Source organism: Marmota marmota, unplaced genomic scaffold, assembly GCF_001458135.2.
Source record: "Marmota marmota marmota unplaced genomic scaffold, marMar, whole genome shotgun sequence".
In the NCBI taxonomy this organism is placed as follows: Eukaryota; Metazoa; Chordata; class Mammalia; order Rodentia; family Sciuridae; genus Marmota; species Marmota marmota.
In genome coordinates, this window is record NW_026000136.1 from 5,862,560 (window position 1) to 5,876,316 (window position 13,757).

The 13,757-nt window shown below is 50.4% G+C and overlaps 1 protein-coding gene across 10 annotated transcripts in view; it reads left to right on the plus strand.

Moving 5' to 3' along the window:
* The window catches only part of Mad1l1 (mitotic arrest deficient 1 like 1), a 352,396-nt gene that overhangs the window by 213,755 nt on the left and 124,884 nt on the right, over positions 1 to 13,757 (plus strand). For all 10 annotated transcript variants that reach the window (XM_015502048.2, XM_048785331.1, XM_048785332.1 and 7 more), the window contains one exon: positions 9,938 to 10,026. In XM_015502048.2, the coding sequence (XP_015357534.1) occupies positions 9,938 to 10,026 (89 nt within the window). The remainder of the gene's footprint in view (positions 1 to 9,937; positions 10,027 to 13,757) is intronic.

Consider the following 13,757-nt stretch of genomic DNA (forward strand, 5'->3'; position numbering starts at 1 on the left):
ATGAATTTCATCCGGATAAGTGTCCCCCCCCCCCCCCCGAAATTTCTGGAAAAAAAAAAAAGTTTTCATTTGGGATTTTGACTGGGGTTGCATTGAATCTGTATGTAACTTTGGGGAATCTGTCTTAACAGTAACAGTGTTCAAACCTGTGAGCATGAGCACAGAAAGTCTTTACCTATATTGAGGTTTTCTTTTAATTTCTTTCAGCAATGTTTTATAGTTCATAGCATTACAAGTCTTTCACCTTCTTACTTAAACATACTTGTATTTTATTCTCTTTGGAATTGTTTTCTTAATTTCCCTTTTGATTTGTTCATTGCTAGTCCATAGACATGCCTCTGGATTTTTTTATGTTAATCTTGTATTTTACAGTTTTGCTAAATTCATTTATTAGTTCTAATAGATTTAATTTCAGAGGTTTTTTTGTTTTTGTTTTTTTTTTTACATGTGAGATCATGTTATCTATAAGTAGCTTTTACAGTTTGAATGCCTTTTATTTCTTTTTGCCAGTGACCCTGACTGGATTTCAGAACAGTGCTGCATAACCATGGTAAAAATGAACATCCTTTTCTTGATCCTGATCTCAAGAGGAAACTGTCAGTTTTTCATCATTAAATATGCTGTTAGACATGTGTGCTCATCTTTGTCCTTTAACATGTTATGGAAGTTCCTTTCTATTCCTACTCATTGAGTACTTTTATCTTAAAAATGCATTGGATTTTGTCAAATGCCTTTTCTGCCCAGTTGCCCAGCCCAGCCCTTTATTTAAAATAAATAAATAAAAATTTGTAGTTGGATAGCATGCTTTTATTTTATTTATTTATTTTTATGTGGTGCTGAGGATCAAACCTAGTACCAGGCAAGCGCTGAGTTTCTTTTTCCATGGAATAGTCTCGTTGGACTGGAAAACTCTGACATGTGGATCTCCATCTTCTCTATGACTTGTTCTTGTGTGTGACTTGGCCTGGCAGGGTGTCCCTTGATCCTGTTGGCCCCAGCATCCCTCTTGAGAATGAGTAAGTTGTAATGTCCCCTTCCTTGCCTGCTGTACCTGCAGTATTAGGGGTAGCAACGTCTGTACTGGTCCTAAGTGTGAATAAAGAGGAGAGTGATCTATATGTACTGTGTGTGTCAGTGTGTGGACTTGGGCACAAGGACACCAGGATTCATGGCAATGTCCCCTGCGCCTGTGGGGCCGCTGCACTGCAGCCGCTCTCAGGACTGCTGGCTGAGTGGGTTCTGCGGGAGCTGCCGACACCTGCACCTCCTGCCTTCCACACAGGTTTCTGCAGTGATGAGCAGCTCGTGGCTGAGTTCTGAACAAAAGGAAGTGGTACTTCCTCAGCACAACTACAGCTGCTGCTCTGAAGAATGTGTTGATACTAACAGCGCACAAAAACATATTTTGTGATTTTTACCAAAGGCGATGTTTCTCGGGCTAGTCTCAGATAATTATAAATAGCTTTGGCACCAGTGTGAATGTTGGCTAGACATTCAGAAGTTGTGCTCAGTGCAAGACAGGTCTTCCTTCCTCAGGTATGTCCAGTGCATTGTGGGTGGACTGCTCAGAAGTGCCAGTGGAGACCCTTTCTTGTCTGAGTGAAGCGCCGTCCTGTGAGCCGCTGTGTCAGCCCATGCAGGTTTAGGGTTGTTAGGAAGGCTGCCGTGTGGAGCAGGCTGGGTAAGTGCTGAGCGCTGTCATTCCAGCTATTTCCACAAACTGTGGTCTTCAGCTTTTTGGCCATTGTCCTGATTGACATTTTTCTCATCCATATGGTAATGGTTTAGTCTGGGTCAGGAGTGAGCAGGCCAAACCCAGCCGGATGCAATTTCTGTAAGTAAAATTTTCTTGGAACTTAGCTGTACCGGTTCACTAGCAGCTTGTGCACTGCATGAGCAGAGACCATGTAGTCTGCAAGGTGGAACCCATAGGCCCTTTCCTGCAGAAGCTGTCTGACCCTGGTCTAGGTGATACATACAAGTGGCAACACCTTCCGTTCCGGGTTTGATGTCAACTGTAAGCCTGGGCTCTTGTGTCTGAAACTGGAGCCAGAGCCCTGCCACCTCTGCTGAGGCTTCCTGAATAGGGCCCCTGGCCTGACAAGACACAGCCCAATGTGGCGGGGTGTGGGTCCCCCAAGACCTGGCTCTTGGTAGACCCAAGTGGAGCCCAAGAGGCAGCACTTGTCGCTATTGCCCTGCACACTCCCAGGCCCATTCTTGCCCAAACAGAGGCTATCAGTTGAAACCAGAGTTTGGGATGAAACTAGATTCTTCGCTTCTGCTAGGGTGGGTGGGGTCTGCATAAGCTGAGGGCCTCTGTAGCTGAGAAATGGGTTGCAGTTCTTAAATGGTGGGCTCTGCCCTCCAGTGTTACAGCAGACCTCAGCAGCTCACCACCAATTTCGTTATGAGTTCTTGTCTCACGCATTTGAAGAATGAAATCCACTGATGAGGATGAGTGCAGATAAGAGTAGGATTTATTCAAGTCTGAATAGAAACAGAACTTCCGAAGTGTGAGAGGGGACCCTAAAGTAGTTGCTGCTTGCATGTGCTAGTCAAGGGGTTTATATAGCACTTGGGTCAACGTAATTGGTCCAAATTAATGCTACTCAGTGTTTGGAAAAGTACCAATGCTACTGGTTAGCCCTGCAATCCCATTTGGGTCTGACCCACTTCTGTTTTCCCTGCCACTCATGGGGAAGAGGAAGGTCAAGGTCAGCAAACCGTGAATACACAGGCTTTCTGGGCTGTGGTGCTATGTGGTGCAGGTGTCTGCACTGTGCCTGGGCTGGGGCACCACAAGTTGACAGGTCATCATGTCCTGGCTTGCTGTGCTCTGACATGGCAGTCTCTGCATGGCCACAACCCGTGCTTTCCACCTGTGCTCCCGCTTACCTGGACCACCATTCTGCAGTGCCATCATTGCTTCATTGCCAGTTTTTGGTGGGGATTAGTGAGCTGGCTAAATGACTTGGTGGCCGGGGAGCCAAAGCAGAGGGATACCTTTGCTTCATCCCGGTTTATGAAACAGGTGCCCAGGGGAGACAAGGGACCCTGCTAATGGCCCCTCCCTGCAGCGTGGTCAGAATCCACAGAATAGGCCACGATTATGAGGCTACCCACCCCCAGTTACATCTGTCCGCGCTGGAGGCAGAGAGACAAGGTGGTGAACTGGCTCCAGGAGCCCACCATCCCCCAGACACAGCTCGAGGGGTTTCCTCATGGTATTCTGCTGCTGGGAAGCAGCATAGGAGGCGTGCCGCGTGCTACTCCGTGGGCCACCCAAGTGTGTCCATGCTGCAGCCTTCGTGGTAGTGTGTGTGCTGTTAGGTTCTGCCCATCCTGGGAATGTGTGTGTTTCATGTTTACTAATGGTTTGGTAAACAACATATGAACTTGGTGCAAAGTGAAGAGAGGGGAGAAACAGGAATAAGTGGTCTTCTGCCAGCCCCTGTCCTCCAGGGTGTTTGGCAGATAGGTTCGTTTGCTGGCCTCTTGAACTTGCTGTCTGACTTCTTCTATAAGCAGCCCTGTGATAAGACTCTTGGGCCCGTTTTAGGGAATAGACAAAGCAGAAGCCCAGAAAGTTCTCTGTAATTTGCATCCGGGTGAATGGTGGGCCAGGTCTCCGTGACTTCACTTTTTCTGTCATTTTCAGAACAGCCTGTCTAGGCTCACTGGGCTCTCCCTGGGGACAGGCATGTTCCTTCAGCGGGTCCTGCAGTCCTGTATCCTGTGTGGCTGCTGGCAGGGACATAGTGATGGGTGAAGAGCCCTAGTGGTGGAGCACATGGGTGCCTGCGCTGGTTTCAAAGGCTGGTCAGCCTCCCTCTCCCCTGCCGGCCAACCTGGGTCAACTCCTGCTCCTGAGTCAGAGCTTTCAGCATGACATAGCCCCTGGTGTAGTCCCCAAGGTGCTCCTGCCCTGCCCCATGCTTGAGCCTAACTTGCTGAGGGACTTACTGCTACCACATTGGTCACTGCCCCAGGGCTGCAATTGCCAGCTCTTCTCCACGGGCCCGTGATTCATTTGGACCAGGCACTATTGGGAATTATGCCTCTTAATCTAGAAGAGCCCGTCAGAGAAAGGAATATCAATTTGTATATTAGCCTCAGAGATTGCAGTTGGGCAGCACAAGCCCTCTCTTCAGGAGATTAAATTTGAGTGGAACAGGAGACATTCAGGGTAATGTGCACAAATTGCTCTTTGGCCGTGGCAGGCAGTGAGCCCCTGCCCCTGTGCCCTGCCTACTGTGTCCATGCTCACCTGGTGGCCTGTGCTCAGGCCCAGCCTGTTAAAAACCTAAGAATATCGCTTCTTTGGGGTCTTTGGCAGGGAGGAGAGCTTCAGTGTGGGGCTGCGTGGTTCTAAGGCATTTGGCAGGGTCTCTCAGAAGACACAATCCAATTAGTCCTTGTGTTCACAGTTCTTTTAAACCGACTCTAAACACAAGTTTTTCTCAGTGAAGTATGAAATAGGTAGTTGCAGCCTGTAATATTAATGCATTTTCAATTTTTTCTCTCCTTCGTTTTGGCCAAGTAATAGCAGCGTGGATTAGCTTGGTGTGTCTTAAAGAGAGCTGGTAATGGATGCTCTCTTGGTGTAGGCTGGCCTGCAGAGTGAGGGCAGGTCCCCTGGGACCTGAGAAGCCTCATGTGCAATTTACTGGGGCCCAGAGAGAGAGAAAACAGGCCGTGGCCACACTCAGCGTCTATGAGTTTGACTGTATGAGTGTGAGAGCTCTAGACAGTGAGTGTAAGAGCGTGTGTTGGATGGGGGAAGAAGGCCTGGGTCGCCATGTGGGGCGGGGCAGGTTCAGCAGTTGTCCATCCCCTGCTCGAGCCTGTGCCCTGACCCAGGGCCTGTAGTCTAGGGTATCCCACTTGGCATTGAAACCTCGAAGACAGGTGGTCTCACCCACAGGTGAGGAGTGGAGGTGCAATCTGTGAGAGCGACCCCAAGGACCTAGTATTTACCCTGCACCCACCTGCCCAGGTGTGAGTATCCAGCTGGCCTGGTTATAGTCTCTTCTGGGCCTGCCCTGTGGAGCCCCCAGATTGTTGCTGAACCTTAGTGATAAAAGGACAAGGAGGAGGACATGGGCCATCTCAGGGCTTCCTTAGGGTGGCCCTGGCTGCACAGCCAGCAAAGCCCCATGGCCGATGGCAGGTAGTTAACGCTGAGAGCTGTTTGCTGGGTCACTGGGAACCCTCCTCAGGTCTCATCTCAGTATCTTTCCACACATTGCCTCCCTTTTAAAAAATGGTAGGTTTAGATTGTTTCTTAAATGGGGTGGCTAGTGTGTTGAGTCTATGTCCTCTCTTCCAGTGCTGGCTCAACAACCTGCATGTGTACTCTGTCTGGCAGAAGCGACAATGGGAGCTAGACAGTGTGTCTGGGCGTCAGGCTCCTGGGAGGAGCTGGTGTCCCAGTTCACCCTGAGGCTGGATGGGGGAGTGGGCTGCAGCTGCAAACCTGAGCCCTGGATGTATCTTGATGGCCACTGTCTCGCACCGTGGGACTGGAGGAGGGGTGATAGAGTTGTGAGCCAGCATGGCGGCATGGGCAGAGGGGCGCCTGTGGGTGTGTGAGGAGATGGATTGCCTGACAGGGCTGGGGAGGTTTCCTGGTATAGGCTCAGGGGGAAGGGAATTGGCCCAGTGAGAAGAACAGAGCTGAGCATGTGTTAGTTATGAGTCTAAGGTTACAGATTAAAATTAAAGGGCTCCATGTTGGTGTTGAACATAAATCACTCCATTTCTGGAAATCATTCAAAAGTAAGAAGAATGAAAACCAAAACAACAAAACAGGAACAGAGCTAAGTCCACACCCTAAGCAGAGGCAGGTGGCCCCGAGTAGAGGAACACGTAGCAGCATGTAGGTACGGGCACAGGGAGCCGCCAGGGCACGGCGCGCAGGAAAAGAGCTTAAGAGGCCGAATGACGCTCACCTTGCTGGACAGGGCCTCGTGAGAGGCAAGAACAGGCCTTGGTGAAGTGGGTCCCATGGCCCTGTGTGGCTCCCAAGATAGCAGGGAGCTGTGTGAGGGGCGCTTGCACCCTGTGCCTGAGCAGAGAAGAGCAGTGGTCGCTCTTTTGAGAGTTCACAGCTTCCCCTTCTTGCTGGAGACAAGTAGTGGCTCTTGATTGAATTCACAACACAACCAACAGGTTGGATTAAAGAAAAGAATATGGCCCCAGCCACTCTCCAGTGTGACCTCATGCTAAACTGGATGTGATAAAAGTCATCTTGCATGATGAGCAGTGAAAATCCGAATGCCCATTTATGAGACAGAAGGAGAGAAGCAGGAAAGGAAAAGTCACAGAAAAAGAAGTAGACTTCGAGCACGTGATTGTATGCACACGTTTTGCCAAGAAGTAAAAGCTCATGATTCCAGTAGAGTGTGAGTGCCCCCAAAGCCAGAGGAGAAGGCCATGGACCTGAGGGCCTTGGACAGGAGAGGGGCAGGAAGGCAGGAAAGAGGACAGACTGGAGGTGCACAGGAAGGTAGTACCCCCGGGAAACCCGCCACAAGAGCTGCACAGAGTTAAGAGAATAGTAGCAGTGTACCTGTTACACGTTCTGGTGACAAAGGGCTTGGATATTTAGTAGAAAGTATTGAGATAGGAGAGGAAGGGAGAAATGGGTTTCTTATCATTAGTAGCTGAAATTGAAGACATACCCTAAGGAGAGCATTGAGTTGTTGAAGTGTGTTTAACTGGGTGTTAGTGGTTTCCAGAGGAACAGGATTCATTTGTCTGTCTGGAGAGACTAGTGGATTGATTGGTTATGAGGGATTGGCTCATGTGATACGGAAGCTAGGAAGTCCTGTAGTCGGCATCTGCAAACTAGAGACCTAGAAAAACTAGTGGTGGAACTCAATCCAGGTTTGAAGGCCTGTTCCACAAGGCTGAGATGTCCCAGCTTAAACCGGAGGCAAAAAAGAGAGCCTCACCTTTTCTTGGTTCTGTTCGGCCTTTGGGGGGTTGGATGCTGATGCTCATGTCAGTGTCAGGGAGGATGGTCTTCTGAGTCCACTGATTCCAATGCTGATCCACCCCGTGGCCTCAGAGACACACTAGGATGTGAGGTTTCACCTCGGCACATCTGGCTCAGTCATGAAATTAACAGTGACAGACACCACAGAGGTGAACAAGAGATGGGCCAGACAGACACTGCACAGGACATGTGATGAGCACAGCCTAACACGGGGCGGTATAGGCACAGTACCAGAGAGCCTCTGCTATAAGAGCAACCAGTAAGAAAAATACAAACTGTTCTGAGTATCAAGACTTAACACATAAAACAGTAAATAAGATTAGAATACCACAGAGGGATACGGTTTTTAAAAATATAAGACAGGAAGTACAAGAACATACACAGAAATAGACACACATATATCAAAATATAGGTGGGTTAAACTCTTCTATTAAAAGGAAAAGACTTCCTGATGAATTACAAAGCAAAACCAAGAGGCTGAAACATGTGGGTTGTGGGGCCATCTGTTAGTCCTAAACACAGAAGCAGGGGTTGTCGTTTTGGTTATGTTCGAGTCTAAATTCCAGCCATAAAGCAGTGTAGAATACAGGATGAATATCAGTGTGCCAGAGAACAGCGCCACTGTTCAGGAAACTGACACGTGCAGAGGGGCAGGGGGAGACGGTTGAGGATGTGAGCAGCAAGTGAGTTTACCTTCTTGTCTGTGACATAGCAAGTTGTATTGTGAGTCCCCAGTCTCCAGAATTAGAGGACACATTCTCTAAAGAGTGCTCGTAGAAAATGTCCATAGATTAATCACACATTGGGTAATAAAGAGAAGCTTTATAAACTTTATAAACCTTTGTAAATTCGAATAAAACCTCTTCTAATGGTGATGTGACGAAATTTGAAGTTGCAAACAAAACTAGAAAAAGAAAAGGCTCCTATTGCTTGGAAATTCAAAAACAAAGACAAACAGAACAAAACATTCTGTCTTAATTCTTGGTTCAAAGAAGAAATGCAATTCAAAAGTGCGTAAAATCTAGAAAACAATTGTATTGAAAGCAGTCCTCATCAGAGCCAGTGGAAACATCTAAATTCATGGTTTAAATATTTATACCATGGGACAAGAAATCATGAATATACATGGACTAACCTCCAGCTGCAGAAGTCAGAGATGCAGTAAAAGAAAACCTCAGTAAGACAAAAGTTAGGAATCTAATGGTCAAAGCAGTGGTTAACAGCAGAGCAAGAAGTAGTAGAAATAATAAGAGTCCAGGTGCCTGTTACTTGAAATGAAGCCAATAAAATAGATGAATTATTCACAACTCTAGTAAAATGTAATAGCATCACCACCCAAAATAAGAAGCAGGACTAATTATGTTCATGCTTCTGGCTGGGGAAGGCTTAGAAAGCTTCCGGGTGCTGAGGACTCTATGTGGGCAGGTGGGGCCCCCACACCCCACACAGTGAATATTCCCAAGCTTGCACCCATGGCTTAGACCTCTCTGCATATGTCAAACCTCTATAGTAAGGTAAGTGACAAGTAAAAAATAACCCTAAAAAGAATATGGTTTCTACATGACTTCTGTGGAAAGAATTATGAACCATATTGCAACTCCTTTTATTTAAACACAAACATCCGAAATAGATAATATTTTCCTAGAAAGTTTCTCATCAATTCTGAATCCAGAAAAAAAAATTCGAAACAGGCCACTTATTAAAGAGCAAAGTTGTCCCGAAATAGCTCCGATTGTCTTGCTGCCCTCTCCCAACAAAGAGAAATGGAAGATGCATCAGGAAGAGCCAGTTTCAGGGGAACTTCTGCCAGATTCTCAGGATAGGCACCTGCAAGGTGTATGGACGGCCCCCGAGTGTAGAGGAAGGGGGAGGGCTCTTTGGTAGTGAGCAACTGTGTCGGTAACAACTGTGGTTTGCACAAGGCCTTGCACAAGTGCACACCTCACAGAGGAGCCATGCTAGTGCATGTTAGTGTCAGCATGCTAGGAGTGAATGTCATTGGCAAGTTGAAATACACTGTCTTGGTCCATTGGTAGCTGCTATCACAGAACACCCGAGGTCAATAATTTATAATAAACAGTTATTTCTGCCACCTACGTTTCTGGAGGCTGAGAAGTCCAAGGTCAAGGGACCACATCAGGCAAGGATGAGAAGGGTAAGGGCACCTGAGGGCTGCACTGAGGAGTGGCCAGACTTTGTCAGCAGACAGCCTCTGAGCTGCAGCTGCGGCACAGTTTCTGGCTCCTTCTAGGCTGCTCCTTGGAATCCTGGGGCCTCCTCAGCAAGCCCATGTCCGGGTGGAGAGAGGAGGTTAGCTCTGAGTGCATGTCCTCTGGCTCCTGGGGTCCCTGGCCAGTGGCTGGCCATTGACAGTACCCATTCTCAAGCCTGAAATTACTGGGACTCCTCATATCCACCACTCCCTAACCCTCCCACCCTGGCGTGTCTGAGTGTTATTACAGTTCACTTTCCTCCTGGGGGAGGCCTGCAGCTTCTGTATTCTATAGAGGAATCTGAAGTAGCAAAAGAAAGAAAATACTGTGACTGTTCATTCAAAGCAGTGGCAAATTTAGAATATGTTCTTTCCAGTTACTGTGTCCCTTTTTGCCCCAGAGATTTTGGTGTCTCTCCACAGCATTCCCAGAATGACTGTGACTCCATGGCTATTCTGCAGACAGAAGTGCTAAGGAAGGGAAAGGGTGATTTTTGCATGAGGTAGCATGCTGGTGGCCTTGCAGATTCAGGCTGCTGGGATTCCCAGGAAAGCAGCCCCCTGTCCTGTGTTCCCTAGCACGAGGAGGGGATTGGGTCTGGGGGACCTTTGAATGGTGCTTTTGGGACCTCTGGGGCCAGGCAAGGTTCTAGGCTCTGTGCTGTCTGTAGGCCTGCAGAGCCCCTGCACCTGCTGACCCTTGGCCCTGTGTTTTCTTGCAGTTGGAGATGGAGCTGAAGATGCTGAAGTCCCAGCCGGGCTCTGCTGAGTCGAGCTTCCCGTTCTGCAGAGAGGAGGTGGACACACTCAGGTATGCTGTGCTGGGGCTGGGGCTGGGGCTGTGGCAGCGGGAGTCTACTAGAACCCCTTCCTCCACTGCCTCCTGGATGGCATTTTGTTCCTCAGTCACATTTCACCCGCTTGGGTTCCTCTGCAGGGACACTCATCTCCACTGGGCTGGACCTTTTCCAGTATCCTTTTGTTGGCCAGCACTGGCAGACAGCTGGGCCTTGCAGCCTCCCCCATGTTCAGGAGCTCGCAGACACTCTTGTCGGGGCATCTGGTGGGACCTGCCTTTGCTGCCAGCAAGGTAAAGCAACAGGCCCATCTTCTTGGCTTGTGTAGCTCTAGAGGCAGCAAGGAATTTATGAGCAGTGGAATACTGGGAGGTGCAGATGAGGAGAACTGCTTGCAGAAGCAGTAGCCCTACCAGATGTGCTTTCTGCTGTCAGTGGGCACCTTTGTCCATTATTCAGGACGCGCTCACTTGCCCTGAGCTACTGTTTTCCTAGATGTACTTCCTGCACCTCCGCCATCCAGCACCCCACACTTCTCAGTAAGCAGAGACCGCGGGCTGAGCTTGTTCCCAGATCTTATTTCCTTTCTCCCCAAGACGTATCAGGGTCCTGAAGGAGATCCAGATGTGTGGGTGGGGTCCTGAGCAGCCCCTCCTGACTGTCCCCTGATGCACACTTCAGCCCTGCCATTCAGTTTCTAGTCGAAGCGGCAAGTTTCCAGTTCTAGCGTCTCTTATGGGAGGCAGCAACTATGGATGCAGAGTGAGTGTGGCTGAGTGGCCGTGGCTGAGTGGCCGTGCCTGGGGAGCCTCCCTTCTGCCCTGAGTGTCTGCCATGGACCAAGTGCCTGGCATCCAGGGCTTCTCACCCAGGGAGCTGTTTCTGGTGAGTGAAAGGAGAACAGACCTGGGAACCAGGACAGCCCCAGTGGATACCAGGTGGCCCTTGGTGAGGCCACTGGTGCTGGATTTTGTGTGGCCCTCCCTGGGTTGTGCAGCCAAGGCCCAGCAGACTGGGGCAAACCCTGGTACCCAGGGCTAAAGTGGCCTCAGCTGTTTCTCCCCTCTGGGTTCCGTTTTCTCGTGGGTAGTGTGTGGATGACCCCAGCTTTGCAGGGTTGTTGAGTAAAAGCAAGAAAATATGTGCGCTGCCTCTGGTCCAACCAACCAGGCCCAGAAGTGTCGAGCCAAAAACAGTTATGGTCCCTTCCAGGTTTGAGGTTTCCTCCCTCATTTCTGAAGCATTTCTAATATATGGATGGAGGCCTTATAAATAGCACTTTGGAGACCTGCCAGATCCCAGGCTGTTTGTTTTGCGTTCGTTCCGTCATTCACTTGGTAGACACCGAGTGTGCGCCGTGGGCACCGTCACGGCTCAGCACTGAGGATGATGGAGTGGTGAGCAAGACGCACACTCTCCGTCTTCATCAGTTTTGTGGTTTAATGGGGACTTGGGGGGGACATTATTCACAGGCAATCCTGGCTCTGTAATTATGGATGGAGAGGAATGTGGTGGTGCTGTGAGAGCAGGTGTCTGGGGGCAGGGGGCTCCCCTGGGATATGCGTTTGTGTGTGGCCATGGGTTAACCATAGGATGGCAGGGGAGCTGGAGGCCAGGCCTGGGCCCCAGTGAGGGTTTGGTCTTTATTCTCTGAACAATGGGAAGCCATTATGTGTTTGAAAGTAGAAGAGCAACATGATTGAATTTGCAGCAGCCAGCACCACTGGCCTCCAAGGTGGGCAGCTCTCCCCAGCTGAGTGCCAGGCAGCATCTGCTGTGGGACACCCTTCCAAGCTGAAGTGACTGTTCCCAGCCAGAGGAGGGCCGAGCATATCTCCTATACATATACCCCCCAGCTCATGGAGCAGCCCTATCTATGGTGAAGAGCTCATAACACAGAGGTGTGAGTGGTGGTGGTGTGTGTGTGGGGAGGGGATGTTCAATGCAAGAGGCATTTGAATAAGACTGGGAGGCACCAAAAGATGGCTAGCAGCTTAGGAGTGCTTGCAGCCAAGGGCTGCAAAGGCGGGAGAGCTCAGCTGGTGTCTGCCATGAGAGGAACAAGGGCCAGGAGCTGGCCGTGGAGGAGGCATCCAGAGAGTGCTGGGCTGATGGAGACCCCAGGTCAGCTCTCATGGAGGAGGCACCAAGTGCTCAGGAACCAGCATGGCTGGCCCCTCACCCGACAGAGTCCTTAATGCCATGCAAGACAGGTGTGTCCTGTGGTTGTCTCTCCCCCCCCGCGTGTCCCTGGGAGCCCTGTTATCAGGTGATGCAGTGAAGGGATTGGATTTGGGTGTTGGCAGGTGCGCCTCAGGGTGTTAGCCAAGGGGGCCCAAGGGCCTGAGGCTGTCAACATGGGCCAGCACTGTGTTACTCAGCTCTCCTGTCACAGACTGGCATCCTGTCCTCTGCCAGGACTCTGGCTGCCCGCTGTTCTCATGCTGCGGGTGACAGGAGCATGGCCAGGTGTGGGTGGGGCTCGTGTGGGCTGGAACGCTTTGGGTTTATTTTTTAAACTTCAAGAAAGAGCTTTATTGTTGACATCTTTTGCTCAACTATCAAAGCTTCTTGTCCCCATTGTCTCACTTGGAGAACGCAGCTATGGAAAGAAGCAGCTTCGTGGCTGGCTGCTAGGAGCTGGTCGGCATGTGTCGCGAGGCTTTGGTGGAGTTTTGCACCACAGTTCCGCAGCAGCACTTCTGACTTCCAGCCAAGGAGCAGCTGAGGGTGGAGATAGCTGTCACCCGGGTACCTGCATCTGGGTGGCTGCTCCACACTCGGGACATGTGTGACAGGCAACCCCAGGTGAGCAGGGGTTCTGCATAGTGCACTCAGCCAGGGAGACAGTGTAAAACCAGGACTCGCAGAGCCCAGGCGGCTCCTCTGGCTTCTCAGGGACAGATTCCTGTGCAGGTGGGGGAGTCCTGCTTGGCCAAGGTGCTGACCCGCCTCTCCTTCCACAGGCCTGTCTCTCTCTTAAGGTCTGTTTCTTCTACTGGGTAGGCTAGCATCTCTGGCACTCCCTGCCTCCTTCAGCAGAGGTGGCCTGCCTCTGCCCAACCCTGCAATGGCACCCCCTGTACCTTCTCACTTTCCCCCCACGACCCCAGCCATCCAGGCTCAGGGCAGGCACATGGGTTGTGCCTCAAGTGTCCCACAGCATCACAGGTAGGCTTGGTGCTCTTGAGATGGCCATATTTGGAGCTCACTTTTGTCCTGAATGAGGGGCATATTGTTGTAGTGAGTTTTCTTCAGACAACATCAGGCAGCCCTCTGGCTGGGAGGTAGTGACAGAGGGGCTGGGGCCAGCTGAAGGAGCAGTGTCTCTAGAAACCAGAAGCATCTGCTCCAGCTCCCCTGGGGGAGACACCAGTGCTGTCAAGGCCAGAGGGCTCGTCGTTGTCTCCCTGCAGCCACAGAAGAGAGGGGAGACTTAAATGACCCCCTTTGAACGAGGGTCTGTTTCTCCTTTTGATTCTCACTCCTGAGCGTGAAGTGCTTTTCCTTCAGTCCTCTGAAACTTGCTGAGGAGTGGTTTTTGAAGTGGTTGGTTCAGAGAAAGACAGTGGACACGAGGGCCCTGCTGCTGTCAGCCAGCCTTTCCCCGTGACCACAGTCGGCCAGCTGGCCACAGGAGAGCTGGTGGGGGGGCGAGGGGGACAGCACTGCCAACCTGGGTACTGGGAGTTCATATGCGTGTGCGCATTCACCTAGGTTACATTTGCTACACACGAGAGTAGAC